The sequence below is a fragment of the Daldinia loculata genome (genome assembly GCF_022478755.1).
Source record: "Daldinia loculata strain CBS 113971 unplaced genomic scaffold F4817scaffold_4, whole genome shotgun sequence".
In the NCBI taxonomy this organism is placed as follows: domain Eukaryota; kingdom Fungi; phylum Ascomycota; class Sordariomycetes; order Xylariales; family Hypoxylaceae; genus Daldinia; species Daldinia loculata.
Genome location: NW_026054858.1, coordinates 612,082 through 637,584, shown reverse-complemented (window position 1 = coordinate 637,584; position 25,503 = coordinate 612,082). Strand labels below are relative to the sequence as shown.

The 25,503-nt window shown below is 46.2% G+C and overlaps 12 protein-coding genes across 12 annotated transcripts; 7 read left to right on the top strand and 5 right to left on the bottom strand.

Annotated features, from left to right (window-relative positions):
- Positions 1 to 266: 266 nt before the first annotated feature.
- On the bottom strand, positions 267 to 1,461 carry F4817DRAFT_180533 (uncharacterized protein). The gene is made up of 4 exons (XM_049298342.1): positions 1,122 to 1,461; positions 950 to 1,067; positions 797 to 895; positions 267 to 721 (listed from the first exon to the last, which is right to left on the bottom strand). Exons 1-4 carry the CDS (start codon positions 1,340 to 1,342, stop codon positions 488 to 490), a joined length of 672 nt encoding a protein of 223 aa, XP_049163016.1. The 5' UTR covers positions 1,343 to 1,461; the 3' UTR covers positions 267 to 487.
- A 1-nt stretch (position 1,462) lies between these two features.
- F4817DRAFT_180557 (uncharacterized protein) lies at positions 1,463 to 3,162 on the bottom strand. Its single transcript, XM_049298343.1, has 2 exons — positions 1,765 to 3,162; positions 1,463 to 1,710 (listed from the first exon to the last, which is right to left on the bottom strand). The coding sequence occupies exon 1, from the start codon at positions 3,112 to 3,114 to the stop codon at positions 1,771 to 1,773; it is 1,344 nt and encodes a 447-aa protein (XP_049163015.1). The 5' UTR covers positions 3,115 to 3,162; the 3' UTR covers positions 1,463 to 1,710; positions 1,765 to 1,770.
- A 1,137-nt stretch (positions 3,163 to 4,299) lies between these two features.
- On the bottom strand, positions 4,300 to 6,123 carry F4817DRAFT_325687 (NAD(P)-binding protein). The gene is made up of 4 exons (XM_049301801.1): positions 5,808 to 6,123; positions 5,700 to 5,752; positions 5,480 to 5,648; positions 4,300 to 5,427 (listed from the first exon to the last, which is right to left on the bottom strand). Exons 1-4 carry the CDS (start codon positions 5,849 to 5,851, stop codon positions 4,785 to 4,787), a joined length of 909 nt encoding a protein of 302 aa, XP_049163014.1. The 5' UTR covers positions 5,852 to 6,123; the 3' UTR covers positions 4,300 to 4,784.
- Positions 6,124 to 7,050: 927 nt separating this feature from the next.
- On the top strand, positions 7,051 to 8,241 carry F4817DRAFT_325686 (uncharacterized protein). Its single transcript, XM_049301800.1, has one exon. It carries the CDS (start codon positions 7,237 to 7,239, stop codon positions 7,996 to 7,998), a length of 762 nt encoding a protein of 253 aa, XP_049163013.1. The 5' UTR covers positions 7,051 to 7,236; the 3' UTR covers positions 7,999 to 8,241.
- A 641-nt stretch (positions 8,242 to 8,882) lies between these two features.
- Positions 8,883 to 10,041, top strand: F4817DRAFT_180510 (uncharacterized protein). Its single transcript, XM_049298341.1, has 3 exons — positions 8,883 to 9,193; positions 9,373 to 9,512; positions 9,581 to 10,041. The coding sequence occupies exons 2-3, from the start codon at positions 9,395 to 9,397 to the stop codon at positions 9,727 to 9,729; spliced, it is 267 nt and encodes an 88-aa protein (XP_049163012.1). The 5' UTR covers positions 8,883 to 9,193; positions 9,373 to 9,394; the 3' UTR covers positions 9,730 to 10,041.
- Positions 10,042 to 10,300: 259 nt separating this feature from the next.
- Positions 10,301 to 10,636, bottom strand: F4817DRAFT_312106 (zf-CSL-domain-containing protein; the record flags this gene model as incomplete). Its single annotated transcript, XM_049300089.1, has 2 exons — positions 10,301 to 10,375; positions 10,481 to 10,636. The coding sequence occupies 2 exons, from the start codon at positions 10,634 to 10,636 to the stop codon at positions 10,301 to 10,303; spliced, it is 231 nt and encodes a 76-aa protein (XP_049163011.1).
- A 524-nt stretch (positions 10,637 to 11,160) lies between these two features.
- F4817DRAFT_180484 (ABC transporter transmembrane region 2-domain-containing protein) lies at positions 11,161 to 13,629 on the top strand. The gene is made up of 3 exons (XM_049298340.1): positions 11,161 to 11,764; positions 11,817 to 12,032; positions 12,086 to 13,629. The coding sequence occupies exons 1-3, from the start codon at positions 11,258 to 11,260 to the stop codon at positions 13,490 to 13,492; spliced, it is 2,130 nt and encodes a 709-aa protein (XP_049163010.1). The 5' UTR covers positions 11,161 to 11,257; the 3' UTR covers positions 13,493 to 13,629.
- A 1,354-nt stretch (positions 13,630 to 14,983) lies between these two features.
- F4817DRAFT_180381 (putative sugar transporter) lies at positions 14,984 to 17,366 on the top strand. Its single transcript, XM_049298339.1, has 4 exons — positions 14,984 to 16,037; positions 16,113 to 16,297; positions 16,411 to 16,621; positions 16,706 to 17,366. Exons 1-4 carry the CDS (start codon positions 15,160 to 15,162, stop codon positions 16,977 to 16,979), a joined length of 1,548 nt encoding a protein of 515 aa, XP_049163009.1. The 5' UTR covers positions 14,984 to 15,159; the 3' UTR covers positions 16,980 to 17,366.
- A 710-nt stretch (positions 17,367 to 18,076) lies between these two features.
- On the top strand, positions 18,077 to 21,026 carry F4817DRAFT_325674 (uncharacterized protein). Its single transcript, XM_049301799.1, has 2 exons — positions 18,077 to 18,819; positions 18,882 to 21,026. The coding sequence occupies exons 1-2, from the start codon at positions 18,681 to 18,683 to the stop codon at positions 20,519 to 20,521; spliced, it is 1,779 nt and encodes a 592-aa protein (XP_049163008.1). The 5' UTR covers positions 18,077 to 18,680; the 3' UTR covers positions 20,522 to 21,026.
- An 85-nt stretch (positions 21,027 to 21,111) lies between these two features.
- On the top strand, positions 21,112 to 21,997 carry F4817DRAFT_180314 (uncharacterized protein). Its single transcript, XM_049298338.1, has 4 exons — positions 21,112 to 21,140; positions 21,191 to 21,574; positions 21,642 to 21,703; positions 21,761 to 21,997. The coding sequence occupies exons 2-4, from the start codon at positions 21,319 to 21,321 to the stop codon at positions 21,857 to 21,859; spliced, it is 417 nt and encodes a 138-aa protein (XP_049163007.1). The 5' UTR covers positions 21,112 to 21,140; positions 21,191 to 21,318; the 3' UTR covers positions 21,860 to 21,997.
- On the bottom strand, positions 21,992 to 22,821 carry F4817DRAFT_325669 (Adaptor protein complex sigma subunit). The gene is made up of 2 exons (XM_049301798.1): positions 22,672 to 22,821; positions 21,992 to 22,572 (listed from the first exon to the last, which is right to left on the bottom strand). The coding sequence occupies exons 1-2, from the start codon at positions 22,807 to 22,809 to the stop codon at positions 22,075 to 22,077; spliced, it is 636 nt and encodes a 211-aa protein (XP_049163006.1). The 5' UTR covers positions 22,810 to 22,821; the 3' UTR covers positions 21,992 to 22,074.
- A 273-nt stretch (positions 22,822 to 23,094) lies between these two features.
- F4817DRAFT_325668 (uncharacterized protein) lies at positions 23,095 to 24,128 on the top strand. Its single transcript, XM_049301797.1, has 2 exons — positions 23,095 to 23,585; positions 23,648 to 24,128. The coding sequence occupies exon 2, from the start codon at positions 23,770 to 23,772 to the stop codon at positions 24,046 to 24,048; it is 279 nt and encodes a 92-aa protein (XP_049163005.1). The 5' UTR covers positions 23,095 to 23,585; positions 23,648 to 23,769; the 3' UTR covers positions 24,049 to 24,128.
- The last annotated feature ends 1,375 nt before the right edge of the window (positions 24,129 to 25,503 follow it).

Sequence of the window (25,503 nt, the reverse complement as noted above, 5' to 3'; positions counted from 1 at the left end):
CCTGGCTTTCAAGGCATATGCAAGTTCCTCCAACGAAAATACTTACTGCTACGCTATGCTATATCAATACAGAGGTATTAGGTGAAGATATACTTTAGGTAAGGTTGACGAAATTTATATACATATCCACTAAAGGGATAGACACAGATAATATACCATATTTTGGATACATGTAGTCCGGACTGGATCTTTCGGTGTGGCTTTTGGAAGCTGGGTGTTCTAGGGATATACTTCTAAGTCCCGACTTAGGCTCTTTTTGATGATTAGAACCAATATAGATAAATAAATCGCACAAGATAAATATTTGGCATCAGAGAGGTAAATACTAACAGAGTGTACTGATGAATAAAAGGGGTGTTTTTGATTGATATACATCCCCTTACTACAGTGTCATGTCCTGCTTAGGGGTAGCACTTAGCCGCTCACCACGAGAACGTCACAACTCAGGAAGCTCATCCAAGGCAATTTCTATAGCACGCGAGCGGAATCAGATCTTCAAAAGCTCATTAGCCTCAATAATCCGATTTGCGTGACCATTAAGCACGATCTTCAGCATAGCCCTAGCAAGATGATCTACCGCAATGAACCCGCTCGTGTTAGCAGTGAGTGCGTTTATCAGCCCGGCGTACTTTTTCACGATTCCACCGGGTCGCACGGCCCAAACCTCGAACGTATCCTTGTTGGCCTCCGCGATATCGAAAAGACCTTTCTCAACTTGTCCCTAGAATATTCGCAGTTAGACTTCACGGCCACGGGGCTAGGGATTCTCTATAGCAGTAAGTTATTGAGCGCTCACTTTGATAAGTCGAGTGTCTTTCATCATCTTCAGGTTCTTGTTCTGATCCCACTCGGCAAACTTCCCGCTACAGAAGACGAATCGGAATTTTTGAGACCCCTTTTCCTTGTGGATCAGTCAAGTCCATTTACTATACCTGTCAAACTCACTAACCTCCGGTAGCTTCGACGCCAACCCGCTAAAGGCTTTCGCCGCAGCGAGAGTATAGTCTACCGAGACTTTCCGTGCCGTCTCCACGTCCGGAAACTGCGTGGCGCGGCCTCCGATGGTCCTTTGCCACGTGTAAGTCATTCTGAGCTCTTGGCGGCACTTGTTTGAAACTTACCAAATGCAACCCTCTGCGCCAATGAGTTGCGCTAACAGCTCGGGTGGGTAGGTGGAAAAGTCCTTGTGTTCGATTATGGTGAGTTTCGTATTCTTCGAGAGGTCCTCGGGTAGCGGCTTGCGGGTGAGGACGAATGCCTGTGTGATCCCCTCATCTGCAATTGCCTGTCGGACTACCTCGCTTCCGACGAAGCCTGTGGCGCCTGTGATGATGATTTTCATTTCGATGGTAAGTATAATGAACAATATCAAATAATTAATGGTTAAAGTTATGTGTAGGTTGTCAAGAATAAGGTCGGAGGGGTCTAATATAGTTAGATGGGTGGTTGTAATATAGTCAAATCAAGAAATTTATACTGTTACATTGCACACGTCAGTTACCTATTCAGGTTGGCTAAGCTATATTGGGTAATTAGTTATTGTTGTGAAGTTATATAAACTTGAAAAATCATTATTTGCGAGGAGAACATCGTGGAATTTATCCGAGTGTTTGGTAAGTTTCGATCGAATCCAGTTGTCAAAACAAGGAGCTAGCCTTGCCTAGATCGTTGAAGCATAGAAGGTTTCTAGCGCTGATGAAAACTAGTAGACTACTAATTTTAGTAACATGTCTGCATGTATAGCGTAGAAGCAATAACTTATACTCAGTTCTAGGACAAGCCCCTGTACTCCTCCTTATACACAACCCCGTCTTTCATAACAAACTTTACCCTCCTCAGCGCACTGAAGTCCTCGGTCGGGTTGCCGTCAATAGCAATGATATCAGCTGCAAATCCTTTGTCCAACAGCCCAAACCTTCTGCCACAAAGATCCCCACCGCATGCCTCCCAGCCGTGTAATGTCGCTGCTTGTAAGACATCAAGGACGGGTATACCCGCCTTCGCCATCAGTTCCAGCTCAAAAACGTTCTCGCCATGCGCGAAGGCGCCCGTATCGCCACCGGCGGCGAACTTGATTCCCCGATCGAAGGCAGCTTTAATGTGTTTGAGGATAGCTTTCATTGCATCACTGTCGTCCCCTAATGAAACCTGATAGACTGCTAGTGTTGGCACGAAGATGGTGTTGTTCTCTTTCATTGCCTTTAGAGGCTCTTCGCTAGGCATGTAACCGTGCTCGATAGATGTAACACCCGCCTTGGCCGCCATTACGACAGCATCGGGGCTCTGTGCATGAGCGCAAATAGGAGCACCCGAGCGTTTTGCCTCTATCACCATCGCGTTCATCTCTTCTTGAGTGAATTGGATGATGTTCGGGTTTCTTTGCCCGGCGATAACGTCGTCGGACGGAGGAAAGGCAATGTCTTTCTCGCCTACCCAGCTGGGCTTTGGATACCTTAATGCTCGCTTCCTATAGTCGGCATAGAACTTAATGATATCGGCACCAGCCCCCAAGCGCCGGCGGACAGCTGCTCTAACACCATCGACGCCATCAGCGGGGTCTGATATTCGAGGCGTGGTCTGGCCAACTCCAGGGAGACCATTCTCCACCCGTATCTCATAGCCCCCGCTAGAAGCAATGCATTCCGTCGCCACGAACATGCGAGGCCCGGGGATGATGCCACGGTTAATGGTATCCCTAAAGCTCACGTCGGCATCTCTTAGACCTTCCGTACCTAAATCACGATAGGTGGTGTAACCGGCCATCAAAGCGGCTCTGGCGTGATTCGTAGCTCTCACCACCCTTTCGACGAAGCTCTCATCGCGCATCTGGTTCAAGGCAGATACCTCGGAGTATGAATGTAGAAATATATGAGTATGAGCGTCGACGAGGCCCGGGAGAACAGTCAGGCCTCGGAGATCAATTGTGTTCGGTTGCGATGCATCATTGACTGGTCCGTCCCGCTTATACACCCTTGTTATAAGACCAGTGTTGACGTCAATCAAGATGGACAGGTCCGAAAAGAAGCGTTTCTGCTTCGAGTCGAAGAGAGAAGACGTGTGCACGGTGATCTCCTTGCTCATATTGTTTGAGATGGGTTCTCTGAGGAGCGTCATTGGAAATCAAACATAAATTATAATTTAAGAGAGATAAAAATGTACTGTGTTGAATATTGTTTGAAATGAAACGATATATGTACCTAACCTAGGTAGTTCGGAGTATTGCCTATTAAGGAGGATGGACAAGCTGATTGGACGGCAACGAATTCGGCTCACATTGGCTTATTCCTATGCTCATAAATCCTCATAAGGGGCTAGCTCAGACGGGCTACAAACGCAATAGCGTAAAAAGATCTCGTATTTTTGCGTATTTCTATTATAAAAGGGTAAGTTTATGTGTATGAATATACCAGCCGTAGCTTGAGGCGTTGATCCAGAAGGGAAAAGCAGAAATATCAATCCACTACAGGACGCTAGGCGTAGCATATCTGCCCCATACTATTACCAAGGAGCGGCGAAGGACAATATATCCCCAGGTCTTAGAATAGTTGTATTTGGTAGGATCGTTAGTTCCTAAGATTTGGGGCATTCCCGTCAAGTTTTCAGTACTAAGCCTTATGCTCCTAGTGAGCATTAAACAGAAACAATAGCCTAAGCAAGTCGATCTCAACACTCTTACCCTGGGGGGGGGTTAGTATTAATTACTTGTAAATTCACTTTGAGGACAAGTTGGTCTTTGTTTACGTGGTTAACAAATTCTTTTTCTTAAATAATACTGTAACTATTAATTATTAAGATTACTATTTTAAAATACAAACAACGAGCGAGAACTGCATCCGAAGAACTCCAAGAATATAACACGCCTTAACTCTTATACTATCGAGACCATCAAGACTACCCGGACGGGTGGTGGGATGGTCTCTTAAAGAATGTGGTTCCATTAGATGCAGAGCTTTGGACTCGATCCTAAGTTCCTAAACTTGGGTAATATCCTCACGCAATTGCATCGTTAGAAACCAGCGTTCCTCATTAGCAGAGTTAGACTATTATATAGAAATAGTTTAGCCTGTATTACTATGCGCAGCGCATTTTCCAGGTTTAGTAACTATTACTTCCGCGTAAGGAGGTGAGCAAGGCGCATCTGGGAGGTGCACGACCTTGGGAGGAGCCCATTCGCAACCACAGCCCACATATGTATAGAAGTTTTTATAACACATTTTGAGAAGTTGTAATGTAATCAAAAGTATTGAATATTGCTAACTTTTATTGAAAACGATTATTAGTTCCAAAGTAATCGTTATAGGTAACTTCTATGGTGTAGGTAATATTTCTATCGTAAGGGAATAACTAATCTCATTTATAGAATGACCCTGGAAACAATCATGTACAATGCAATTGTGTAATTATCAATTGCTTAGACCTTTCGGTTGGCTTCAAGACTCTTGAGAAGGGCCTGATTCTGAACAATGTAATATACACATACCCTGTGCTAAGCTGACATAGACGATGTACTAGACCAATGTCTTTATCTTAGTGAACAATCCGACTCCCGCTAATTCGTCTAGAGGCAGGGTTCGATATTGAACCATGTCTGCAAGTAAGTAATCGATCTGTTATGAATGATCGCCCATTATACTAGCCGCGATGACTGATTTTGTCAGCAGGATCAAGTGAGCAAGTGCTAGATGTTTTATAAAACTGAACGCTATGCTACAACTCAGGGATAATGGTCCAGTGTTCATGATGTGGAAATTTGATAACAGATGAAATGCGAAATGGTGGCAACATCACTTCAGCTTTTTCTGGCTCTGATCCTCACTGAGTAACTTCGTTATCTCACTCATTCGAAAGGTGCGCCAACAGAGGGCGTCAACAAGCCACTCGCCTATGCATGTTCCAAACCATACGAGATCTGCCGTCCCACCAGACCAGAACCAATCTGGCCGTCCGAACCAGCGTCTGAGTATCGCAGGAACCTCCGGGCGCAGAGAGTCGTTGACCAACTTTTTAGCAAACGTCTCGGTGGGAAAAGTAGACACATTTTGACTGAAGACAACTCTCCATTCGAATATCTCCTTAGCGCGGCTATAAAGGCTATTTTCCGGCAGGCCACGAAGAGGTTGGGCAGCTGTATTGCTTTTGACCGTACCAGTCATCGATACCATCACGCGGACTCCCAAGGGCGCCAGTTCCATTCGTAAGGTGCGCGAATAACCTACGACAGCGGCCTTGCTCGCGCAGTAGACCGAGCCAAATACATAGGGGGTCACAGACGAAAGCGAGGAAATGTTGATGATCAAGCCCTTTGCCGCAATGAGCTGGTCTATAAAGGCTTGCACCATGGCCATTATTGAGAAGACGTTGGTCTCAAAGGTCTGTCGGACATCTGGCAACGAGATGTCTGTCGCAGGATGCGTATGTGTACGGCCACTGCAATCCAGTAAGCAATGATCGAAATGGCGACAAGGAAATGAAAGCTTACGCATTATTCACGAGAATGTCTAGCTTGCCGCCGGTGAGTTTCGCAACTTCTTCGTGGCATTGCTTGATGCTTTCGGCATCGGTAACGTCGAGAGAGAGGGTGCTCATGCCCAGTGCTGCGAGATCGGCTAACACCTCATATCTTCGGGCGGTAGCAATCACATGGAGACCTATGCTCATGTCAATTCAATGACTTTCTCGAATGAAACAGGGCGCTCTACCGCGCTGATGATATTCCAGACATATGCCATGTCCAATACCACCTGGAGTGCAACTACAAATGCGCATGTCAGTAACGGGTCTTCAAGCAAAGCCATCTCACAACTCACCCAGTTACGAGAACTGTCTTCTGTCCCGGTTTAGGTCCCGCCATTTTGATGGGTTTAAAGGGTTAAGGGTTAGGTATGGTTGGATTGTTTGCATATAAAGTTCCTGATGGAAGTGGAAGCTTGTACGCATAAGGTATAGGTACCTAGGTACCTGTTCAGATAGAAACAAAACCCCGCTCTTATTCTTCACGTACAGGTACTTCCTCATAATGTACCAAATCCCCAATTAATCCGACTCCGAGAAGCCGAGGTATAAATGTACTTAATCCTATATGACACAGAGATATCAGTCCGATATTATTGGCGTCCACCAAGAGCTGAACTCTGTCCTGGTTCCTATTGATTTATCCTATTATTCGCGGATGCATTCAAATGTGCATATGCATTCAAATAGGTACATGTATTTACCGAAGGTTATTAGTTCAATTGATAAGGTACATGCTCTCCTATTGGTTCCCACCAAACGCAGATTCCTGCAAACGATACGTATCTACACTGCACCGTTCGTGAGGTACGTTTAGTACAGAAGTCATATTAAGGTGAAAATAGGCAATGGAGGAGCAATGAAAGCCATGCATAATCATTTAGTAATTTATAACCTACAGTTCCTATTACATTGTCATAGTCAAAGGAGATATATATCATTGCTAAGGATATATGTCAAAGCTACCTAACCTGATTATTGCCTAGTTTACAAAGAGATGCTTGCCTAAAGTAGTCTCAGGTCTAAATAACTGAAATTGTCAGCAAAATGCTTACAATGCCTACATCTGCTATTATATACCTAATCTATAAAACTAGAACAGTAAACCAACACTGAAAATCCCGCTCCTTCGTGGTGTATACATAGATAAAGGATCCTTCTTCAACTATCGTTGACTTAATAACGAGTTATAAAGTTATGATCGTAACAATAACTATGGCAGCAGCGTAGTTACCGGGGTATTGTTACTATTAACATACCTGAGACTAGACCTGAAAAGGCGATAGGATAATTGACCTATGATTACAAAATGAGTGTTTTACCGTTCGTTTAGTCTTTGTAGCAAATTGGGCTTGCCAGGGAAACCACCTAACACATATGATGTATGGGTCGGTTTGATTTTGGTTGTTTGCAAAAGAAATATATAGATTGTCAAATAACAATCATATTGTCGAGGTATACATTGCTATGAGACAAACAAGTCGTAGCTGTCCAGAATGGTAATCCAAAAACACGCCCAAACAAGATCATTATGGTGTGGTGAATGAATGGGATATATGAAACTACCTAGGCATACTTCACCTCAACGTATCCACCGTAACCGACAACATTCTAGACAGCTTAGTTTTTGTCGTAAAAAGTTATTTATAAGCCTGGTAAAGAATATCTTACGTAGTTACGATAAAGGATATACAACAACAACATACATTCACGACTAAATACACGATGTCAGGTCCCAACATTCCCGGCCCATCCAAGGTCACCGGTGTATACCAAAGACCATCCGACAATTCATTCAAAGGAATATCGGTTATGGATAGGGTTATGAACGTACCTAAACCAAATGATGAACTCCTCCGCCAGCTGTCCGAGTTCTATCATCCGATCCTCGTCAGTCCCGACTGGAAAGGCCGATATTTTGACCACCTGCTCAACCTACCAGCCGAAGACTACAGCGGCCCGACCGATTTCATGGGCTGGCTTTTCCCGTTGCCGGAGCGGATCGGTGCCGAGTCTTCACCCGAGGTGGCCGCGCCTATCTTGGACGAGTCGGCATTTATTTACATGCGCCAGGAGGAAGCCATAGGGCAAAACCTGAAGCTTGTTATCATCCGTATGCTCGACATATATGGGTTCAACATTCGGTATCGTAAACGCGGCGCTGTTGAGGACCCCATCATAACCGAACTCAGTGGCGGAACTGGCAAGTTTCAATTCTGGGGAACCACGTATTCCCATCATCATCAGCGTATAGCTCGCATCATCAGAAGCACCCGCATCCTGGGCTATGAGAGTATAGGGTTGGCCATCATGCGTGCATTCCTGAAAGCTGTTAATGATTGGGATCTATTCGGAAACTGGCCTTATGAAACGGCGATTGCGGTTCTGGACAGCTGGAAACGAGCTGGAGAGTCGCCATTAGAAGTAGCGTGGGATGGCAAAGTTTATGCTCCATGGTTGTCACGGCACTGGAATTCTAACTTGTAATAAATTACCTACCTAACGTAAGGAATTGTAATCATTGCTGAGTTTTCTGTATGACTTCTTAATAGTAGGAAGAAGGTATCTAATAGCGTGAGTGCATCAAGCTGCGAAAGACATATGAAACACATTTGATTTTATAGGTCTTTGAAAATAATAGATATCTTAGACTATGCTGCTTATAATAAATATGATATTATTGTTACCTCGTGTGTCTTTATTTATTGTGTACCTGGTGTATATGAGGTATTTGTAGTGTATACCTAAGAGTTGCCGTGCTTTACTCCTCTTCATTGCGTGGAAATTCAAGTTGACATCATCGTAAAAACAGAATAAAGCAATGGACGAATAGCATAGCATGCATGTCGCCATAAACGAAACTAGGTTGGTTATTGGTTGAAAGTTGCGACACTTCTATTTTTGCATTCCTCTGCAAGTTTGAAAGAATCAACGTCTTTAATGTAACTTACCCTTGTTACTGTCGTATAATGACGTATGCTTTTTTCGTTAAATAGTTCTAACCAACAGCTCACCCGCGCCAACCCGCTGCCAAATCCAACCATATCAATGCAGCTAATTCTCTAATGCACCGCTGACTCCTGACTAAATGGTCGTTCGTCAAGGATCTACATGCAAGGCTAAGTTGATTTGGCCGAGAAGAATTGCCACAGCTACGAAATACGGTATGTATATTGAAATAGTACTTATTACCATTGATAGATGTATATGCTTCACATAGATCTTTTACTTTTATGTACTTATAGGCTCAGACAGGTTCAAACATAGGACATGATCAATCGATTAATCCGTCCCCGTAACTCAAGCCTCATGTTTCTGAAAACGGCAGATTCCGTTTGAACTGAGAGCACGTTGCGTTTCAGAGGTCGGTTTAACACCAACCTTTTTCGTCACTTATCACGCATACATACACTACATGTAGCTTATCTGCAGGAAATCTTGTTTCGTATCGTATTAAATCCACATATCCCTTCCTTGAACTTTCCTTAATGGGTCCACACATCCACACATCCACACATCCACACACATCCACATGCCCATACGTCCACACACCCAGAGGTAACATACCACCATGTGCCCGGCTTTTTCTTTGACAGCTTCCCTTATCCTAAAAACCCCCCCGCTCGTCTTCCACTTTACGCTTTACGAGAATGACCACGAATATCTCGCCCGCATGAGCTAGGTTAGATCTTTTATTACTACTGTAGCTGCCGTAGTATTTCCTTCTGTCTATGCGCTGCTGCCAGGCAGCTCAACATTACATTGCTTCCGCTGGCTGTACTACCACCTTATCAGCGCATATCACACGAAACGAAAAAAAAAAAACGCATTGAGCTCGAATGATAATATATTCATACACAGAAAAACAATATCTTCAGCTAAGATGCGATTATCTAGCGTGCTTGCCGCTGCAGCGCTTCCAGTCGTTTTTGCTGCTGCTCGACAAAGAGTGACCGCGCATTCAACAAGCATGCGAATCGAGGATGCGCCTGGTTCAATGGGTAGGTAGCATGTTAGATTTCGATCCCGCTCGCTAAGAAGAATGCGGCTAATCCTAGAGTCGTGATAGCCTCCACGCCTGTTCTTGTCAACTCCACCGATTCGCTCGCACAGCCTCTGAAACCCTTGACGACCGTAGCTGCAGAGAAGCCCGCGTTGGAGAAAGCTTCCGTCATGGGCCTCATCGTCTTCTCGGCTGCTGGGCTGTATCTACTATGAATTGGAATGAGTTGCTGGGTTGGTTAGCATTTCACTGGCGTTTAGGGACATGATCATGAAATTTTGGAATGGTCTGGGATTATTTCTAAGACGCTGATAGCGTTTTGGCATTAACGGTGTTCGCATTTGGATATACCCCACGTTTGCATCTTCTCAAACATTAATAATACTTCTATATTGAATCATATCTGACCTAGCAGAACGATCGTCTGAGATCGCACTTCTTGCATACTGAATATGCGGTGACCCGATTTAAACTGCAGAAATATGCAGTTTAGGTTCCAGTAGATCACCAATCTTGCAGACGCAATATCACCACCGCTTCCCGGGGTATAAGGTAACTTGAGTAGAAGCAATATGTCGCATATCCGTTGATAGATAAGCTTGCAAAATGTGACAATATTTTGTCTTTACTGTCTATCCATACCGGGCACGAAGCGATCCAGCTTCACAAAGGTGAGGTGTCATTGTGCTCCGGTTACTCGTTCACGGCTCGGCACTTGGCTACTTTCGTGTCTACTTTATGCCGTTGTGTATCATATCATGCGATTTCCCTTCGAATCGTAAACGATTAGGCGGCGATGGGTACTTGATGTTCAGAAGTTTCAGGAGCCGGAGGGTCGGAATCGGGCTTTGGCAGATTGTCCTGAGTGTCTTGTCAATATGTGGATTCGCTCTGACAGCAAGAAAGAAATGTGAGACGAACTAGATCATATATAACCCTTATCATTAAACTACAGCTTGGACAAACAGCAATATCTGTCTCCTCGTCTTGAAGGTCCATGAGCGATATCTCGAATCGATCGCCACACGGGCAAGGATAGTGATAAATCTGTAGCGTCTCGTCAAAGGTCATGTCTTCTATCTCGACCTCGTCGTAAACCGCGATTTCTTCGTCGTCGGCCATCGTAAAAGCGCCTATTGATTTGGTCTGTAGATAGCACTAGATTTTCATAAATTGAAAGGGAAGAACGGAACAAATGACTCATTTAGTCAAGCAGCTACTATTCTTAAACGTAGAGAAATTTGTTAAAGTCTTGAACAAATCAGAGCCCCGCGCTCAGATACGGATCGGATAAGCATGGCCTTGAGTTTATGCAACAAGCCGAATCTGACCCCACACTCTAACAGCTGCACTGCAGCTGGGGAAACCTACAGGGAAAGGCTGGGGTTAATCACATGCTTAAAAGCAAGGACGTCACCAAGTAGACAATCCAACCGACAAACCCGATGGTATTGGTCGCATCCGCCGAGGGATGTTTAGGTTCCTTTCCTTCAAGTGCATACATATCTTCATAGCACGAGATTCGGCCAAGCTGTCAGCTATGCGCATCACAACCACCCGCAGCCATGTAATAATAATATTTCATGTTGTGTAATTTTAACCTACTGTCCTATATATCTTAATTTATGGGATGAATTCTATTTTCTGGTTGACTTTGGAGTAAAACAAGCTTTGGCATTTAAGCGAAATCCGCATCAACTCGTCTCATAGAAACTAACCACCTCGTCTCCCATATCGGTCGCCATGGCGGTACAATCCAAACTTGTTCTTCCCGACCGGTCGATTAAGAGTGCTGTTGCGCATTTGACGACGTTGTACGTCGATAATCGAACCCGAATTTCACGCGCCGTCTACCTCACCCTCCTCGTCGCACTCGTCAACCGCGTCCGACATGCCGTTTCCGAGCAGAAAGCTGCGTCCGCACGCGAAGCGGCTAAGCGACGATCGGGTACAACCTCGAGCGACGGTGTCGATACGACGAAGAAGAAAAAGGTCGAGCTGAACCGCGAGTTCTTTAAGTCCCTATTAAAATTACTTAAAATAGTCATTCCTGGCGCGCGGAGCAAGGAGACCCGGCTTCTCATTAGCCACAGTTTCTTTTTAGTAGTACGGACGCTTATCAGCCTAAAAGTTGCCGAGATGGATGGCGCGATCGTAAAAGCACTCGTAAAGGGAAGTGGTAAGGAGTTTCTCACGAGAATTGTGTGGTGGATGTTGATTGCTGTTCCTGCGACATTCACAAATTCCATGGTGAGAAGCTTAGTCCCAAATCTATCAGAAAGGATAATTAACAGTATTGTAGCTGTCGTACCACCAAGCCGAGTTATCTCTTAGGTATCGAACACGATTAACCCAATATATCCACGACAAATACCTCTCCCAGCTCACGTTCTACGGGATCTCCGCACTAGATGATCGGATAAAAAACCCAGATCAGCTTATAGCAGTCGACGTTGCCAAATTCTCCAACAGTCTGGCTGAACTATATAGCAACCTAGCAAAACCAATATTGGACATGGTGAGAGCCTATGTGTATTGTGGCATTTGTAATATAAAACTAACACGGGCCAGACTATTTATACTTGGTCGTTATCAAAGAGTGTTGGCGGCGAAGGCGTTATGTTTATGTCCCTATTGGTCCAGCTCTCAGCCGGTGTCATGCGTGCCCTAACGCCTCCCTTTGGGAAATACGTTGCGGATGAAGCACGGCTTGAAGGCGAATTCCGGTTTCAACATTCGAGGCTCATCGACCACAGTGAAGAGGTAGCACTATACCACGGCCACGAAGCAGAAAAGGATACTCTCGACAAGGGCTATTTTACGCTTATTAAACACGTCAACTACATATTACGTCGGCGATTCTACCACGGCGTAATGGAGGATTTTGTCATCAAATATTTCTGGGGTGCTCTAGGTCTCCTACTCTGCAGCGTACCCGTTTTCTTCAAACTACCCGGACAGCTAGCCGGCACTTCTAGCATGGGCGACCGAACAGAGTCATTCGTAACCAACAGGCGGATGTTACTTAGCGCATCGGATGCTTTTGGGCGGATAATGTTCTCTTACCGCGAAATCATGGAGTTAGCCGGTTACACGTCACGTGTTGCATCGTTATTGGACGTTATGGATGATATCCAAGCCGGTCACTTCGAGAAGAAGCTAGTATCTAGCTCGGGTACTGAGGATAACGCAGCAGTGTTGAAGGGTAGGGGAAAAGTAGTCGAGAGCAAGGACATCAAATTCATCGACGTGCCGATTATCTCCCCTAATGGAGACGTTCTCGTAAGGGCGTTATCATTTTCGCTTAAGCAAGGTGATCATCTTCTTGTCGTTGGTCCAAACGGTTGCGGGAAATCAAGTCTGTTCCGAATTCTAGGAGGCCTCTGGCCTGTGTATGGTGGCACCGTCTACAAGCCGCCTTTCACGGATATTTTTTACATCCCACAACGGCCATACTTGTCGCGGGGAAGCCTCCGCCAACAAATCACTTACCCGGATAGTCTACGAAGTGTTCGTGCGCGCGGGGTCACTGACGCCCAATTACTAGATATTCTCAAGATTCTCTCCCTCGAGCATCTTGTAGATCTTTACCCCGAGGGTTGGGATGCAGAAGCAGAGTGGCGCGACGTACTCTCAGGTGGTCTACAGCAGCGTGTAGCCATGGCCCGTCTCTTCTATCACAAACCACGGTACGCGATCCTAGACGAATGCACAAGCAGTGTGACGCTCGAGACGGAGAAAGTCATGTACGATAATGCGAAGGCTTTAGGAATTACATTAATGACGGTTAGCCACCGGCGAAGCTTGTGGAAGTATCACAGCAGGATCTTGCAGTTCGACGGACAGGGCCATTATGTGTTCACGAAGCTCGACGCCGAGAGGAGATTGAAGCTCGAGGACGAAAAAGAAGACCTGGAAGTATTACTAAGACAGGTGCCGGAAATTGAGAGGAGAATTGGCGAGTTGACCGCCGAATAACGGCGGGGAAATGAAATTGAGGGTGGGAAACATGATGTACATATATAAGAGGGATGGGAGATGGGATTGTTAGCCTCGTGTACGAAGAACAGGGAACATCTAGGTCCAGTGATGCATCAACATGGTATGTTGGCAATTAGCTTGGAGGACACCGCATTTCTGTCAAACGTTACTACAGAATTTTCGTCTGTGCGGGATTTATTAATTGGCTTCTACGTGATCTCTGACTGTTGAGTCCCCGCCTTGTCAGCAAGTTAAGAGATGGTGAGATGATCTATGTGGGACGTTGGAAAAACTCTATGTAATCTACCCACTTTACCCCTCGAGCCTCATCAGCTAGTATGTATGTATGTATGTATAATGACATGGATCTCATGATGAGGCTAGTCGCGAGACGCTCATACAATAAACAAGGCAACATTAGTAAACAAAATTGAATCCGGTTTAGCTCGGTTTTTATGTTTCTTTCATTTTAACTCCGGGTTGCATTATGCATGTAGTCAGTCAGTCAGGTGCATATCTGCGAGCAAGACGTTTGATGGGGGAAAAAAGGAAATAAGATGGCTGAGAAGTGCATGTACATTGATGCAATCAATCTATCTAAAGTTGGACATGGAGACCATGGAGACCATGGAGACATACGTATGGGCAAACATATTAATTTTAGTTAGACGTGACTACTATACGTAATACTCTAGTGTATGTATGCGTATGTAATCCCCATAGTGAACCTGGGTATAAAAAACCGAAATAAGCCTCGACCCTGAATTGTGTATCCACTATCCACTAGACCGAGCGAAAGCCGCGAACTAAAGTTATAGTCGCGGCTTCTACATATGTAGTATGCCGTAACCGTTGTACCCGCATCAACGGCGATAATACGAACTGCTGGGGTCCCTCCTGCACATATATTACCTCCTATGTAGGTACCTAGGTACATACCTACCTCACTAATACCACCTACACTACCTATACCCAGGATACCTACACTACTATAGCAAGATGGAGAGAAGAAGTCTCATGTCCAGTCATGGATAAGAGACAATCACAATATCTTACCAACGAGATGCGTAATATGAGATGCGCCATGTCATGCTGTCGCGTCTTAGAATCCACCATCCCCCTCAAAAAGTTTAGATCATCTGTGCTTTTTTTTTTTTTCAATGACCCTCTGGGCCTCTTTCTTCAGTGGCCCCAGAATTACCTACCTCCGACCATTGGAACCCTTCCTTTTGTCTCGCTCTTTCGGTCCCATGGGGCTCCGCAATCAACGAGAAGCCGAACGTTGGGGGAAGGGAAACGAGTGGCTGAGTGAGTCTGATTACGAATAAGTAGTTGGTGTATAACAGGTATCTCCGAATCAATACCTTTCCTTGGTGGTTCGTTCTTTAGATCTCCGACTCCGATTCCCGCAATAGAGCCAACATATGGACATACATATAGATAGTATAGTAGTAGTAGTTAGTGGCGTTAGCTTTTTTACTTTTACCTTTGCCTTTGCCTTTGCCTTTGCCTTTGCCCTTACCTTTACCTTTACCGCTACCTTTTTTTTTAACCTTTACCTTCTTCTCCTCTTCATCCCCTTCCTCCTCTTCCTCCTCCTCTCCCTTCTCCCTCTCCCTCTCCCTCTCCCTTCTATCCCGTCCCTATGATATGATCTTAGAAATATGACCTCTTCTAAATACTTCGGCCTTCAAGGCCACCTCCTAAGCAGATTGCAGACGGCTCTTATCGTCGCTCCGTCCTTCATCTTGTTTGGGTACAATCAGGCCGGTATTGGCGGTCTGATCACCCAGAACGATTGGGTTAAAACGTTCCCTGAAATCGACACTGTCCACGCCGTCGGTTCCGAGAAGAGCGAGAAATCGACGCTGCAGGGTTTCGTCGTAGCTGTCTTCGTTATTGGTGCCCTCTTTGGTGCGCTCTCGTGTTCGTACACGGGTGATCGGTTTGGCCGCCGCAATGTTATCTTCTTCGCTGGTCTGTGCACCTTAATCGGTGAGATCCTCGAGGCGTCTTCCTTTGGACTACCGCAATTCATCGTCGGTAGAGTTATCGTAGGTCTCGGCGTCGGACAGCTAAGCTCCCTCGTCCCCGTATGGCAGAGCGAAACTGCTGGTGCGAAGAATCGTGGTCGCCACGTCGTGCTGGATGGTCTCTTCATCTGCCTCGGTTATGTCCTCGAGTCCTGGATTAACCTGGGCTTCTTTGAATTGAAAACCGGACCCGTCACCTGGCGCCCACCCATCGCCATTGCCTGCGTCTTTTCGCTAGTCCTTATATGCTCTATTTATATGTTCCCAGAGTCGCCCCGCTGGCTCCTCATGACGAACAAGAGCGAGCTGGCCCGCGAGAATCTCGCCATCCTCCGGGGCCTTCCGCAGGATGCGTCTGAGGTCAGTGCCGAGATTGAGGGTATTGAACTTTCTCTCGAGCTCTCGGCCGACGGCGGCGCTAAGCTAAGCCAAATATTCAAGATGGGCGAAGACAAGCTAGCGTACCGATTTGGGCTGTGTATCCTCTTGCAGTTTTACCAGCAGATGTCGTACGTAGCATATTCACCTCCCAAAGACCGCGAGCCGGCAACGTGATAGAAAGAAGCTAACAGAAATTCGCGCAGTGGAAGCAATCTTATCAGCGTATACGCGCCGATCCTCTTTCAAGAGAACCTTGGCTTAAGCAGCGAGATGTCTCGCATCCTTTCTGCCGGTGCCTTGACTTGGAAGTTCTTGTCGTCGTTTTTGGCCTTCGTGGCTATCGATCGCTTCGGGCGACGCGCTGTTTTCATGGTTAGCGGCGCTGGCAGTACGTTCTCTTCTCCCTTTTTAACCTACCTTAGGAGTCATTGCTTCTACGACATGTCTCGTCCCCCAAATTTCTCGGTAAGAGAGGCGATTGCTGACTTGTTGTTGTTGAAGTGTCGTGCTGCATGATAGCACTCGCGGTTGCAACATCGTTCCCCACGTCCAACAGAGCCTCGCAGATCGCCGCAGGCTGCTTTATTTATCTGTACAACATGTTCGTCCCCATCGGTTTCCTTGGCGCCAATTTCTTGTACTGCACCGAAGTCGCCCCACTCCGGCTGCGCATGGCCATGAGCTCGATCTCGACAGCCAACCATTGGGCCTGGTAAGTCCTTCCATGGTTCTTGTCCTCTTGGCCCTCATGCGTGCCAAGTCGATCGGATGATATATACTGACATGTCGGATATAGGAACTTCCTAGTCGCCATGGTCACCCCCGTCGCCATCTACAGCATCGGCTGGCAGTACTACATCGTATTTGCCGTCGTCGCCGCCTGCGTGCCCGTCTCGGTCTACTTCCTATTCCCCGAGACCATGGGACGCAGCCTGGAGGAGATTGACCTCATGTTCAAAGACTCGCCGTCCGCGTTGGCGACCGTCCGGTTCGAGAAGCAGCTACGCCGTGCCGGTACGCCAACGTTGTCGCTTACAGAGAAGAACAAGCTTGACCACTCTGAAGGCTAGGCTTTCTTCCCCCCCCGCCCCCTCTTGGCTATCGGTGATTCCTAGGCTTGGGCACATTGGATAAACTGGACCGGGGTGGACTTTATGAACCTGGATGATATGAATCTATGAAGTATACGTTTTTTGGAAATAAGCTTTTTTTGCGTAGGTAGAAACGCAGAATAGCATTACGTTTTATTGGATAAGCACGAGTGAGCATATGTGATGATCATATAGAGACATGTTGTAGAGCGTATTTTGTTGATCTGTCTTGTTTAAACAGAAGCCTAGGCGAAAAGGACCATCACATGTCATGTTAAATTTGCTGCCTGGTTGAGCAAACACGACGCTGGCTTATGCGGGATATTGTAGCCTGGAGATTATTTAGTCAATATGGTGAGTTATTATTAGGTATTGAAGTTTCTACTAGTAACTTAGACTATATGTATTTTTAGTATTTCTAGCTTGTTTATTCGTTAGAGCTGCTTGGAAATCGTATAGCTTGTATTCTGCAAATTCTACCTTCGTCGTATATGAGGCTATTCAGACGTTCTTGAGGCCTATAATATTCCACGGAGACGTCCCACTAATATTCCTCTTTCAGACTCTATAATAGGCTCGTCCGTAGTAGGAATTAATTTTATTGCTGTGAATTATGTAACCACATCGTACAAATCGTACGAAAGGTAGTATCAGGTTGTTTAAGACCTCGAGATAGACTTGAGATGAGAAGAAACCCCGCAGGTCCGGCGGCCCCTTTTCTTGGGGCTAAGCGGCTAGACAGACTATTTTCTCACTATTAATGCCAATATTTTTTTTGGTTTATCTCTAGGACTCTGCATGATTGTACATAAAAGCACGTGGCTAGAGGATGATGACATATATGTATGTTAATTGGATGTGTTGGCAGCTCGTGGCAGCTCGTGGCAATGATTAAGTCGTCATTGTACATGTGCGACAATTGGAAGACGAAGTGACAGCTGAGCAGCTAGGATACCCATTAATAGGCTATCACATATACCATATATTACGCGTATATGCAGCAATGGAGGTGTTTGCTAAGCGCTTTTGTTAGTGGGCAGCTGGTGGGGTCCCAGCTGGTTGGACGGTGCCTGATTTAAGCAGCCACGCAGCGTAAAGAAGGCAAGAGCGAAAGAAAAGCCAGAAAACCAGAAAGCATCACGAAAGTCAATACCAAGAACGTTTCGGATCATTTTGAACTTGAACTTGACAAAAAACTCAGCCAAACTCAAGCAACTCAGCCCCAACGCTGACGCATCGGTTTATGCTTGCCTCCACCACCCGACGACCTTCATAAGTATAATTCTTGTCACCTCGGATAATCGGATCGTATAAATATGTACTGCGATACAAGTACATAACAATACCTACATATCTCAGCCTCTCCACCGAGTTTCTATTTATATTTATATTTAGATTCAACCCAACCCCATGGTTGAACCTTGAGTCGACAGACAAACTCTACGCAAGACTCCTCGACACGAGGTGGCTCGATCAAATAAACTTCACTACACTGGGCTCTCGCAGCATTTCAGAGCATTATTTCCACCTCCCGGAGAGGCACCTTCACTTTATTCATCCCTGTCAATTGCCCTCACCGTAACAGGATAATTTACGTCTGCAGGCGTAAATTCTTATATTAGTCCATTTATTCGCATACATACACCTCAGCGGTTCGCCGAACCACACACCCTATCAACTATGGAAGAGCAAATCGAGGCACGTTCGCTGGCCTCGCTTAATTATTTAGCTGCCAATCCGCCTCAGTATCCGAAAAAGCCAACCGAAGAAAGGCAAAATCCGATCACTCTGTATATTTCGAGAGTACCCGGCACGAGGGGTAGGCCTAGATAGCACAAAATTCGAATTAATCTTATAGTTCTGTTCTAACATCCAGCCCAGACATCATTCTCTCAACCTTGAAGCCACAGGTTAAGAACGTTACAGCAGAAGATGTAGCCAACTCATTTTACTATGTTCATCTGAATACCCCCGAGGACGAGGCCCTCATATCTCCTCCCGGCCAGCCCAAGCCTTCATCGTCTCCTAGAACGAGCGGGGAGAGCTCAAGGTCGTGTAATCAGATTCATAGGAAACCCGTACCGGGGTCCTCAAGTCTTGCCTCGTCGCGAGTAGATGAAAACGTGCAGTTACCTCCATCCGGAAAGGAGAACCAGACCGGTGCCGGCTCGGTGCAGCTTCCGCTCCGAACCGCAGTCCAACAACCTGGTTCATCCGCTCCTTTATCCGAGCGGCCCCCACCATATCAATTCGCAACACCGACGAGTCCCATTCAGCGGAAACCTCTAGGGCCAAGACAAGGTAATTTAGACTCTTACGAGAAAAGTCTACCGCCTGTGCCGGTCTATAATCAATTTCCCGATTATCAAACTGGTTTAAATGTTGATCAACCTCCTCCGCTACCAACACGACCTAGCGAGCAGCCAACATTACAACGACTTTCCGATCAGTATGCTTCTCCATATGGTAACGGTCGATCACCGTCACCCAAATCGCCCACTAGGTCTTTCACTCCGTTTTCATTAACTCTCATAAGAAGAGACCCGAGTTCGGGGCAACAATGGAACGTTGGGAAGGTAGCATCATTTCAACTGGAGAACCCAGAGCTCATCAGCGATGACAAGTATCACCAACCATCTCCTTCGATCAGCATACACTTAGAGACGTCCGGCTATGCTAAGTTTCGTGGCATGCCCACCCACCCACCAACAGATATAAGATCTAGCCTTGATATACGCCCTGGGAGCGCATCGTCAGGATCGCGGCTACAGCGGTCCGAGTTTCTTGGACATAACACGGCCTCGAATACCTTTGAACGTCAAGTCATGATGGCATACTCGAAATCCTTCGCCACTAACTTGCGTGAAAAGTTCAATCATCATCGCAGTCGCTCAGAAGAAGAACGAATGGGTTTACCTACCATTCAGACTCAACACGGTCGTCACAGTAGCCAGGGGTCTATTGCGTCGTTTGGCGGAGACTTTGATGGCGGCGATGCCCCTGTAATTACTCAACCCGCACCGGGCCTCAAGCCACGTGGCTACGTATTCTACAGCCCGTGGGGTGGCCGCTGCGAATTCGTAACCGGAAATGCTGGACGGAGTCTCGCGTGTAATCATATCCTACCCACATATGGCGGCGGCGTTTTCAACCCTCTTGTAGACGGGCACGAGTCGGGGAACAGAAGCCACAAGACCAGAGGGCAGCCAATCAGCGAACTAAGGTTCAATTTACCTAGCAGCGAGTTGTTTGCCGAGAAGCGATCTACCGAAGGAAGTGTCAGGACTAGGGATCAGCTGCAAAGCCAATTCAACAAGGTTTTCCACGGCCTCGAGCATGACGAAGACGGAGATTGGCACCTCGACATGAGTCTAGGCAGAGAGAAAGCAGGCGGCGGTAACAGAGGAAAGAGAGCCAAGATGGGGAAGTTGATTGTGTTTGACGAAGGCCTCAAGATGCTGGACCTCGTCGTGGCGGCCAACGTCGGAGTTTGGTGGACCTCCTGGGAACGAACGTACTAATCGCTATTCGATATTATTACGAATTCGGACCATAATCCTAATGGCAATGGCAAGCGTAATGGAGTGGAATAGGGGCAACGGCAGGGTGCCAAAAGTTAACGAAACCATCCGGAGGAATAAAATATGGACCGGCCTGCATGAGATACCAGGGGCGTACGTAGGATCAGTGCTTCGGAAATCATATTGCGTTCAAGCAAGCCAGCGTTGAATTAGTCATTGGCAAATAGGGGCTTACTCAGGAGCTGTAATAAGGTATGGCGGATATACGACCTATACTATATAATGGTTTCAAGCCAGCTCTCAGCTTTATCTGAATACATATGCTTTCACCAGTCGGTGGGCATCGTTATTGATATTCTACCTAGGTATGATATGGGTTTAGCCGAGTATGGAAAGCGAGGCCAAAGATTTTACTCGGTGATAATTGATTATGCAATCGGTAGTGTCATAGTTAAGTGCATAGTATTCCGTACATTTCAATTATTGAGATTATAGAGAACTAAAGCCTTACGTTTTTCTTGGTGGCTCTCCTTAGAATAGCCATTCTAACTTATAGGAACTTAGAATGTAAAATAAATCCAGAATTCATAATCTATTTTACCATCTCAAAGCAAGAAGGGTAACATTCAGTTATGGGGGGTAAATGAATTGTGGCTAATGATTTCCTAGGTCGAGGGGCTGTGTACTTGGTTTTTAACAAAGCCACACTTCAGAAAATAAGCCCCGGTTAAGAGATTCGAACTTCGTTGCGGCGCATATCAAAAACAGTCGTCGAAGCAGAAGAACATCAACCCACAATGTTCGCAACTCTAGTACGAAGGATGGCTGGGGGGCCTCTACCTTCTAGACTGAGGAATGCGACAGCGACGCCCTTGGTAGAGGCTTATAGCAGTCCATACAAACCCAAGAAGATCTGGCCGCCAGATTTCTCCAAGCTCTCCCAAAAGGAACAATTCCGGTTCGAACGGCGCTACAAGCGGAGGGTAAAGCTTGCGACTGCGCGGCCTCGGTGGGATAAGCTTGTTCGATTGACGCAGCTGTTCAGCGTGACTTGTAAGTCTAATAGCTGCATTCAGACTTACATATGAGGACCCAGATTAACATTACATTTCTACTGTAGTTGTCCTGATTTATTCTGTCTTGTTTATGGACTGGCAAACGGAGAACCAGCCGCTCCAAGGGGTATGTCGATTACTTGGCACCAACTCTGCTACTATATGATCTAACTGGTACATCTAGTTCAGAAACAGGTTCTGGAGTGTGCTCGGCGCATTTTCTCCCGAGCAGAGAGACGAAAGACGAACTCCCGATATAGCAGTCATTGCGAATTCCAAGTAAAACATATCACCTCTATATATTACGAACCTCACATAGCATGGTTGGAGTTTGGGGATGGTGGTTAGGAATACCCACTCGATGTGTCATTTTCACCCCGTATAAAGTCGGGATATTCTACTATTAAAAGACGATGCTTCTCTGATAAAATGCTTGTCCCAATCCGTAAACCTGCAAAACTCCAGACACCGTGTCTATGCATACGTATTGTACGGGAATCACCTGCCGGGCCATACGAAATGTCCTCCCACGCCCAGCCCGGCGCCCAGTCCCGTGCCTCTAGACTCGTTGACCGGTCGCTTTGCGATGGTGCCTTGTGCTCGCACGCCGGCCACTATGCGGTCCAAGTTCGTCTCGATGACGACGCCGCCTACGATCATCTCGCTCAGGGCCGCGTGGAGGGTCTCGAAGTTGAAGATCAGATCGAGCTCGCAGACGTTCTCGAACAGCTTGTCCAGCGACTCGACGTACACCTGGATCAGGTCGAGCAGGGCTAGCGGGGACTCGGTCGACGTGGATATGATGATGAAGTAGAGGGTGGCATAGTGGCGGTAGGTCACGAGCGAGGGGACGTCGTTGTGAGGCTCGGAAGCAGATTGCGAGGTGCCGGATGCGGCGAGCAGAGGGGGCAGAGGGAGGAAATTGCATGCTCCGTCGGGGCGGTTCGAAACCAGAGTGAAGATCTCGGAGATGAGGCGCTGCTGGATGCTAGTTTCCTGCGGGTAAGATTGTTAGTGTTAGGGTCGATCGATTATGCCCGGAGGGGATCGGGGTTTCTCGGTAGGATTGTAAGTAGGTAAGAGGGCATGGCATACTAGCTGAGTATAGAACTTGGTCAGCCTGGGTTGGCCCTGGCCGTTAAAGACTAGAACTGCGTTTATCATGGCGGGCCGTAGTCGTAGTATATGGAGGAGTTGGTGTCGATAAGCATTGAAGCTATATATGTAATACATAGGAAAGTAATGAAGCATGTGAAGCATAAGTTAGTGGGGAAGTTAGTGGGGGTGTGCTGACTTAATTGACCGCCTCGATAACCGCAATATCCTGCCATTGGAATTGAATCTTTATACTATGTACATACTAGGTTGAGGCTTGGTGGCTGTGCAATTGTGCAGATACGGATAGGATACGGGGGTGTCGATTCTTTTAGCCCCTGACTAAGACAAGCCAAGACTTATATTACTGCAGTCTGCAGTATTTCTATGCACAGACCACTATTTGATCTCATTGTAGGATGAGATCTGTACTTCTGTATGTACTTTACTTAAAAGAGCCGGAATCCAGGAATACCCCGAGTGAATTTCCCCTCTCCAACTTCATCTTCTTTTATTCCCATTTTGATTGGGACTACGCTCCGCCGTTCGCTCGAAGGACGGCGTATATAAAATCTCTTTAGATCCGAGACGAGGTTATTTTAACATATCGTCATGGCAGCAATTACCTGGATCGCAGCACAATGCATCAGGCTCTCCTACGTCGGATACTGTCCGCCGTGCCAGGGAGTCCCTTTCTCCAAACCAACATAATTCCTTTGATTGGGAGATTTCCGCCTTAGGGCCGGCGGATTTCTTCCCGTCATTGGAGGGCTCGATCGAGCCTCTAGTTGGAAATTGGTCCCTAGGTTTAGAGAATGGCAGTATAAATGGTACGGAGTGGTCCCTCCCCCTTTTCGAGGGGGCAGGGAACTCTATCGTTTTTCAAAATGAAGAGTGCAACGGACAGCTGAACGGTCAGTTGGCTCTCTACGCCTATCCTGCTCTATCTCGTATGCGCATACTAACAATTAAACAGCTTCAGACACACAACCTAGCTGTGAACTCAGTCCAGATCTTCTATTCAATCCACCTATAGGTTCTCATATCTCGTCGCAATCAGACGCTGAAAACCAAAACCCTTCTGTCTCACCGCTAGAAATGCCCGAGTCTTCTTCCGGCCCAAGCCAACCTGCCAAGTCGCAGAGCCAATCGCCGCCCGTAGACGCAGTCACGGCTCTCAAGCGCAAGCGCAACAACGCCGCGGCTCGCAAGTATCGGCAGAAGCGGATCGACCGCATCAGCGAGCTGGAGACGGAACTTCGGAGCGTCAAGGAGGAGCGGGATGAGTTGCGACTTCGCCTCGCTCGTCAGGAGGCGGAGGCGGCAACTTTGCGAAGCATGCTACAGCTGAACTCTGGGAAGGGTGAGAAAAGTTAGCAAATAGTTGGACAATATTATGTGTCTTCGAAGTTTTTAGATAGCGTTAATAATAAATTGGAAGTTGTGCTTTTCTCAGACGATGTCGACTCGTTCTTTTCCCCATGTGAAATCTTTTTTGTCCCGTAGAATGACTGCAGAATAGTGTCGGTTGAGGGAACGTGATTGTCATCTTGGAATAGGGAATAGGTACCTAGGGAAGGATATAGATTCTAGCATACCACATATAATCTTAATTGTAGAGCATAGGCTTCATTGAAGGTTGAATTATATTCATATTCTAGCTAAAGTTCTATATACAAGATGGTATTGCTATTGCGTTTATTTATCCTCCTACGAAAACTTTACGATGGATGCATCACTATTGATGGGATATGAGTAGTAGTTATTCACGATGAGAGAAAGTGCTTCATTATAAGTAAGAATGGGTTCATGGTGAGCGGAGATGAGTTAAAGTTGTTCATGATGAGCGAGTGTGGCTCATGGATAAGTAAGAATGGTTCACGATGAGTGGGAATTGCTCATTATGAGTGAGAGTGATTCATAATGAGTATAGCTACACTTTCCAAGGGGCAGTCCCACTTAGCTACTAGTATATAGAGTTTAGGGGAAATGATGGGATGATATGGGTTTTTTTTCGTATTCGCCAAGATATGAGCCAGTATGAATCATTATGAGATATTGAGGGTATCAACGTCGGGGTTGCATAGGTAGCGAAGATAATATAATTGCAATCTTGTCTTGATAATAATAATTAAAGAGCAATAGGCCCTGTTCTTAGTCCTGTGAGGAATGCTTTCTTATATCCTTAGGTGTCGCCGGCGTGACTCATGCTGCACCTCCACCTACGTCAAATTAAGATTTTGAAGAGACTCGAAAGATAGCACTCTAGGAATAGTGCACTTATATCTCGCTAATACCCGAGGACATAGTTATATATTATATGGGTTCCTTTTTGACAAAAGCAGACTGTATTTAATCAATCCGACTGGACGAGCAAATCTCATCAACGGGCTTGGAGTTGTGTAGGGATTAGTTAATGTTACCCCCGGACCCAACGACGAGGTAGAACTCTGTTTGTGGTCTCCCAATATGGTCCTCGTCAACACTTATCGATTATCAACATGTACCATCAAAACGGACACAAACAATATTTTCCGAGGAAAACTTGAACACAGGCGATGGGAAATCATAAGAAGGTTTGTACAAGACTTCGAAATCCCGCAGCTTTCACTATAATGAATTAATCAACTTACTTACAACAAACAATTCGATTCGTTCAACACTAAGCTCGGTTTGATGCCTTTCAATACTTATCGTGGAGGATTTGGATCCTGACGGTTACTCTGGAAGATAAGGACCTGGGTTAAGTGACCTAGATATAATTAGTTGACCGCCATCCTTCCCGTATGTCGGTTCACAACTTATCTAATGCAAACTTTCAATTAATCACCT

What these genes read in the sequence shown, in the direction of transcription:
- F4817DRAFT_325686 (XM_049301800.1), top strand. Translation starts at nt 7,237, where the DNA reads ATGTCAGGTCCCAACATTCCCGGCCCATCCAAGGTCACCGGTGTATAC.
- F4817DRAFT_325674 (XM_049301799.1), top strand. Translation starts at nt 18,681, where the DNA reads ATGGAAGAGCAAATCGAGGCACGTTCGCTGGCCTCGCTTAATTATTTA. An exon ending in GAGAGTACCCGGCACGAGGG is followed by an intron (nt 18,820 to 18,881) that starts GTAGGCCTAGAT and finishes CATCCAGCCCAG; the next exon opens with ACATCATTCTCTCAACCTTG.
- F4817DRAFT_325668 (XM_049301797.1), top strand. Translation starts at nt 23,770, where the DNA reads ATGCCCGAGTCTTCTTCCGGCCCAAGCCAACCTGCCAAGTCGCAGAGC.
- F4817DRAFT_180314 (XM_049298338.1), top strand. Translation starts at nt 21,319, where the DNA reads ATGTTCGCAACTCTAGTACGAAGGATGGCTGGGGGGCCTCTACCTTCT. An exon ending in GCAGCTGTTCAGCGTGACTT is followed by an intron (nt 21,575 to 21,641) that starts GTAAGTCTAATA and finishes TTTCTACTGTAG; the next exon opens with TTGTCCTGATTTATTCTGTC. An exon ending in AGAACCAGCCGCTCCAAGGG is followed by an intron (nt 21,704 to 21,760) that starts GTATGTCGATTA and finishes TGGTACATCTAG; the next exon opens with TTCAGAAACAGGTTCTGGAG.
- F4817DRAFT_180484 (XM_049298340.1), top strand. Translation starts at nt 11,258, where the DNA reads ATGGCGGTACAATCCAAACTTGTTCTTCCCGACCGGTCGATTAAGAGT. An exon ending in CGACATTCACAAATTCCATG is followed by an intron (nt 11,765 to 11,816) that starts GTGAGAAGCTTA and finishes ACAGTATTGTAG; the next exon opens with CTGTCGTACCACCAAGCCGA. An exon ending in CAAAACCAATATTGGACATG is followed by an intron (nt 12,033 to 12,085) that starts GTGAGAGCCTAT and finishes AACACGGGCCAG; the next exon opens with ACTATTTATACTTGGTCGTT.
- F4817DRAFT_325687 (XM_049301801.1), bottom strand. Translation starts at nt 5,851, where the DNA reads ATGGCGGGACCTAAACCGGGACAGAAGACAGTTCTCGTAACTGG. An exon ending in AAGACAGTTCTCGTAACTGG is followed by an intron (nt 5,753 to 5,807) that starts GTGAGTTGTGAG and finishes GCGCATTTGTAG; the next exon opens with TTGCACTCCAGGTGGTATTG. An exon ending in GACATTCTCGTGAATAATGC is followed by an intron (nt 5,428 to 5,479) that starts GTAAGCTTTCAT and finishes ACTGGATTGCAG; the next exon opens with TGGCCGTACACATACGCATC.
- F4817DRAFT_180510 (XM_049298341.1), top strand. Translation starts at nt 9,395, where the DNA reads ATGCGATTATCTAGCGTGCTTGCCGCTGCAGCGCTTCCAGTCGTTTTT. An exon ending in GGATGCGCCTGGTTCAATGG is followed by an intron (nt 9,513 to 9,580) that starts GTAGGTAGCATG and finishes GAGTCGTGATAG; the next exon opens with CCTCCACGCCTGTTCTTGTC.
- F4817DRAFT_180533 (XM_049298342.1), bottom strand. Translation starts at nt 1,342, where the DNA reads ATGAAAATCATCATCACAGGCGCCACAGGCTTCGTCGGAAGCGAGGTA. An exon ending in TGGCGTCGAAGCTACCGGAG is followed by an intron (nt 896 to 949) that starts GTTAGTGAGTTT and finishes CACAAGGAAAAG; the next exon opens with GGGTCTCAAAAATTCCGATT. An exon ending in AAGACACTCGACTTATCAAA is followed by an intron (nt 722 to 796) that starts GTGAGCGCTCAA and finishes CGAATATTCTAG; the next exon opens with GGACAAGTTGAGAAAGGTCT.
- F4817DRAFT_325669 (XM_049301798.1), bottom strand. Translation starts at nt 22,809, where the DNA reads ATGTATTACATATATAGCTTCAATGCTTATCGACACCAACTCCTCCAT. An exon ending in CCAAGTTCTATACTCAGCTA is followed by an intron (nt 22,573 to 22,671) that starts GTATGCCATGCC and finishes TCTTACCCGCAG; the next exon opens with GAAACTAGCATCCAGCAGCG.
- F4817DRAFT_180557 (XM_049298343.1), bottom strand. Translation starts at nt 3,114, where the DNA reads ATGACGCTCCTCAGAGAACCCATCTCAAACAATATGAGCAAGGAGATC.
- F4817DRAFT_180381 (XM_049298339.1), top strand. Translation starts at nt 15,160, where the DNA reads ATGACCTCTTCTAAATACTTCGGCCTTCAAGGCCACCTCCTAAGCAGA. An exon ending in CAGTTTTACCAGCAGATGTC is followed by an intron (nt 16,038 to 16,112) that starts GTACGTAGCATA and finishes AAATTCGCGCAG; the next exon opens with TGGAAGCAATCTTATCAGCG. An exon ending in CATGGTTAGCGGCGCTGGCA is followed by an intron (nt 16,298 to 16,410) that starts GTACGTTCTCTT and finishes TTGTTGTTGAAG; the next exon opens with TGTCGTGCTGCATGATAGCA.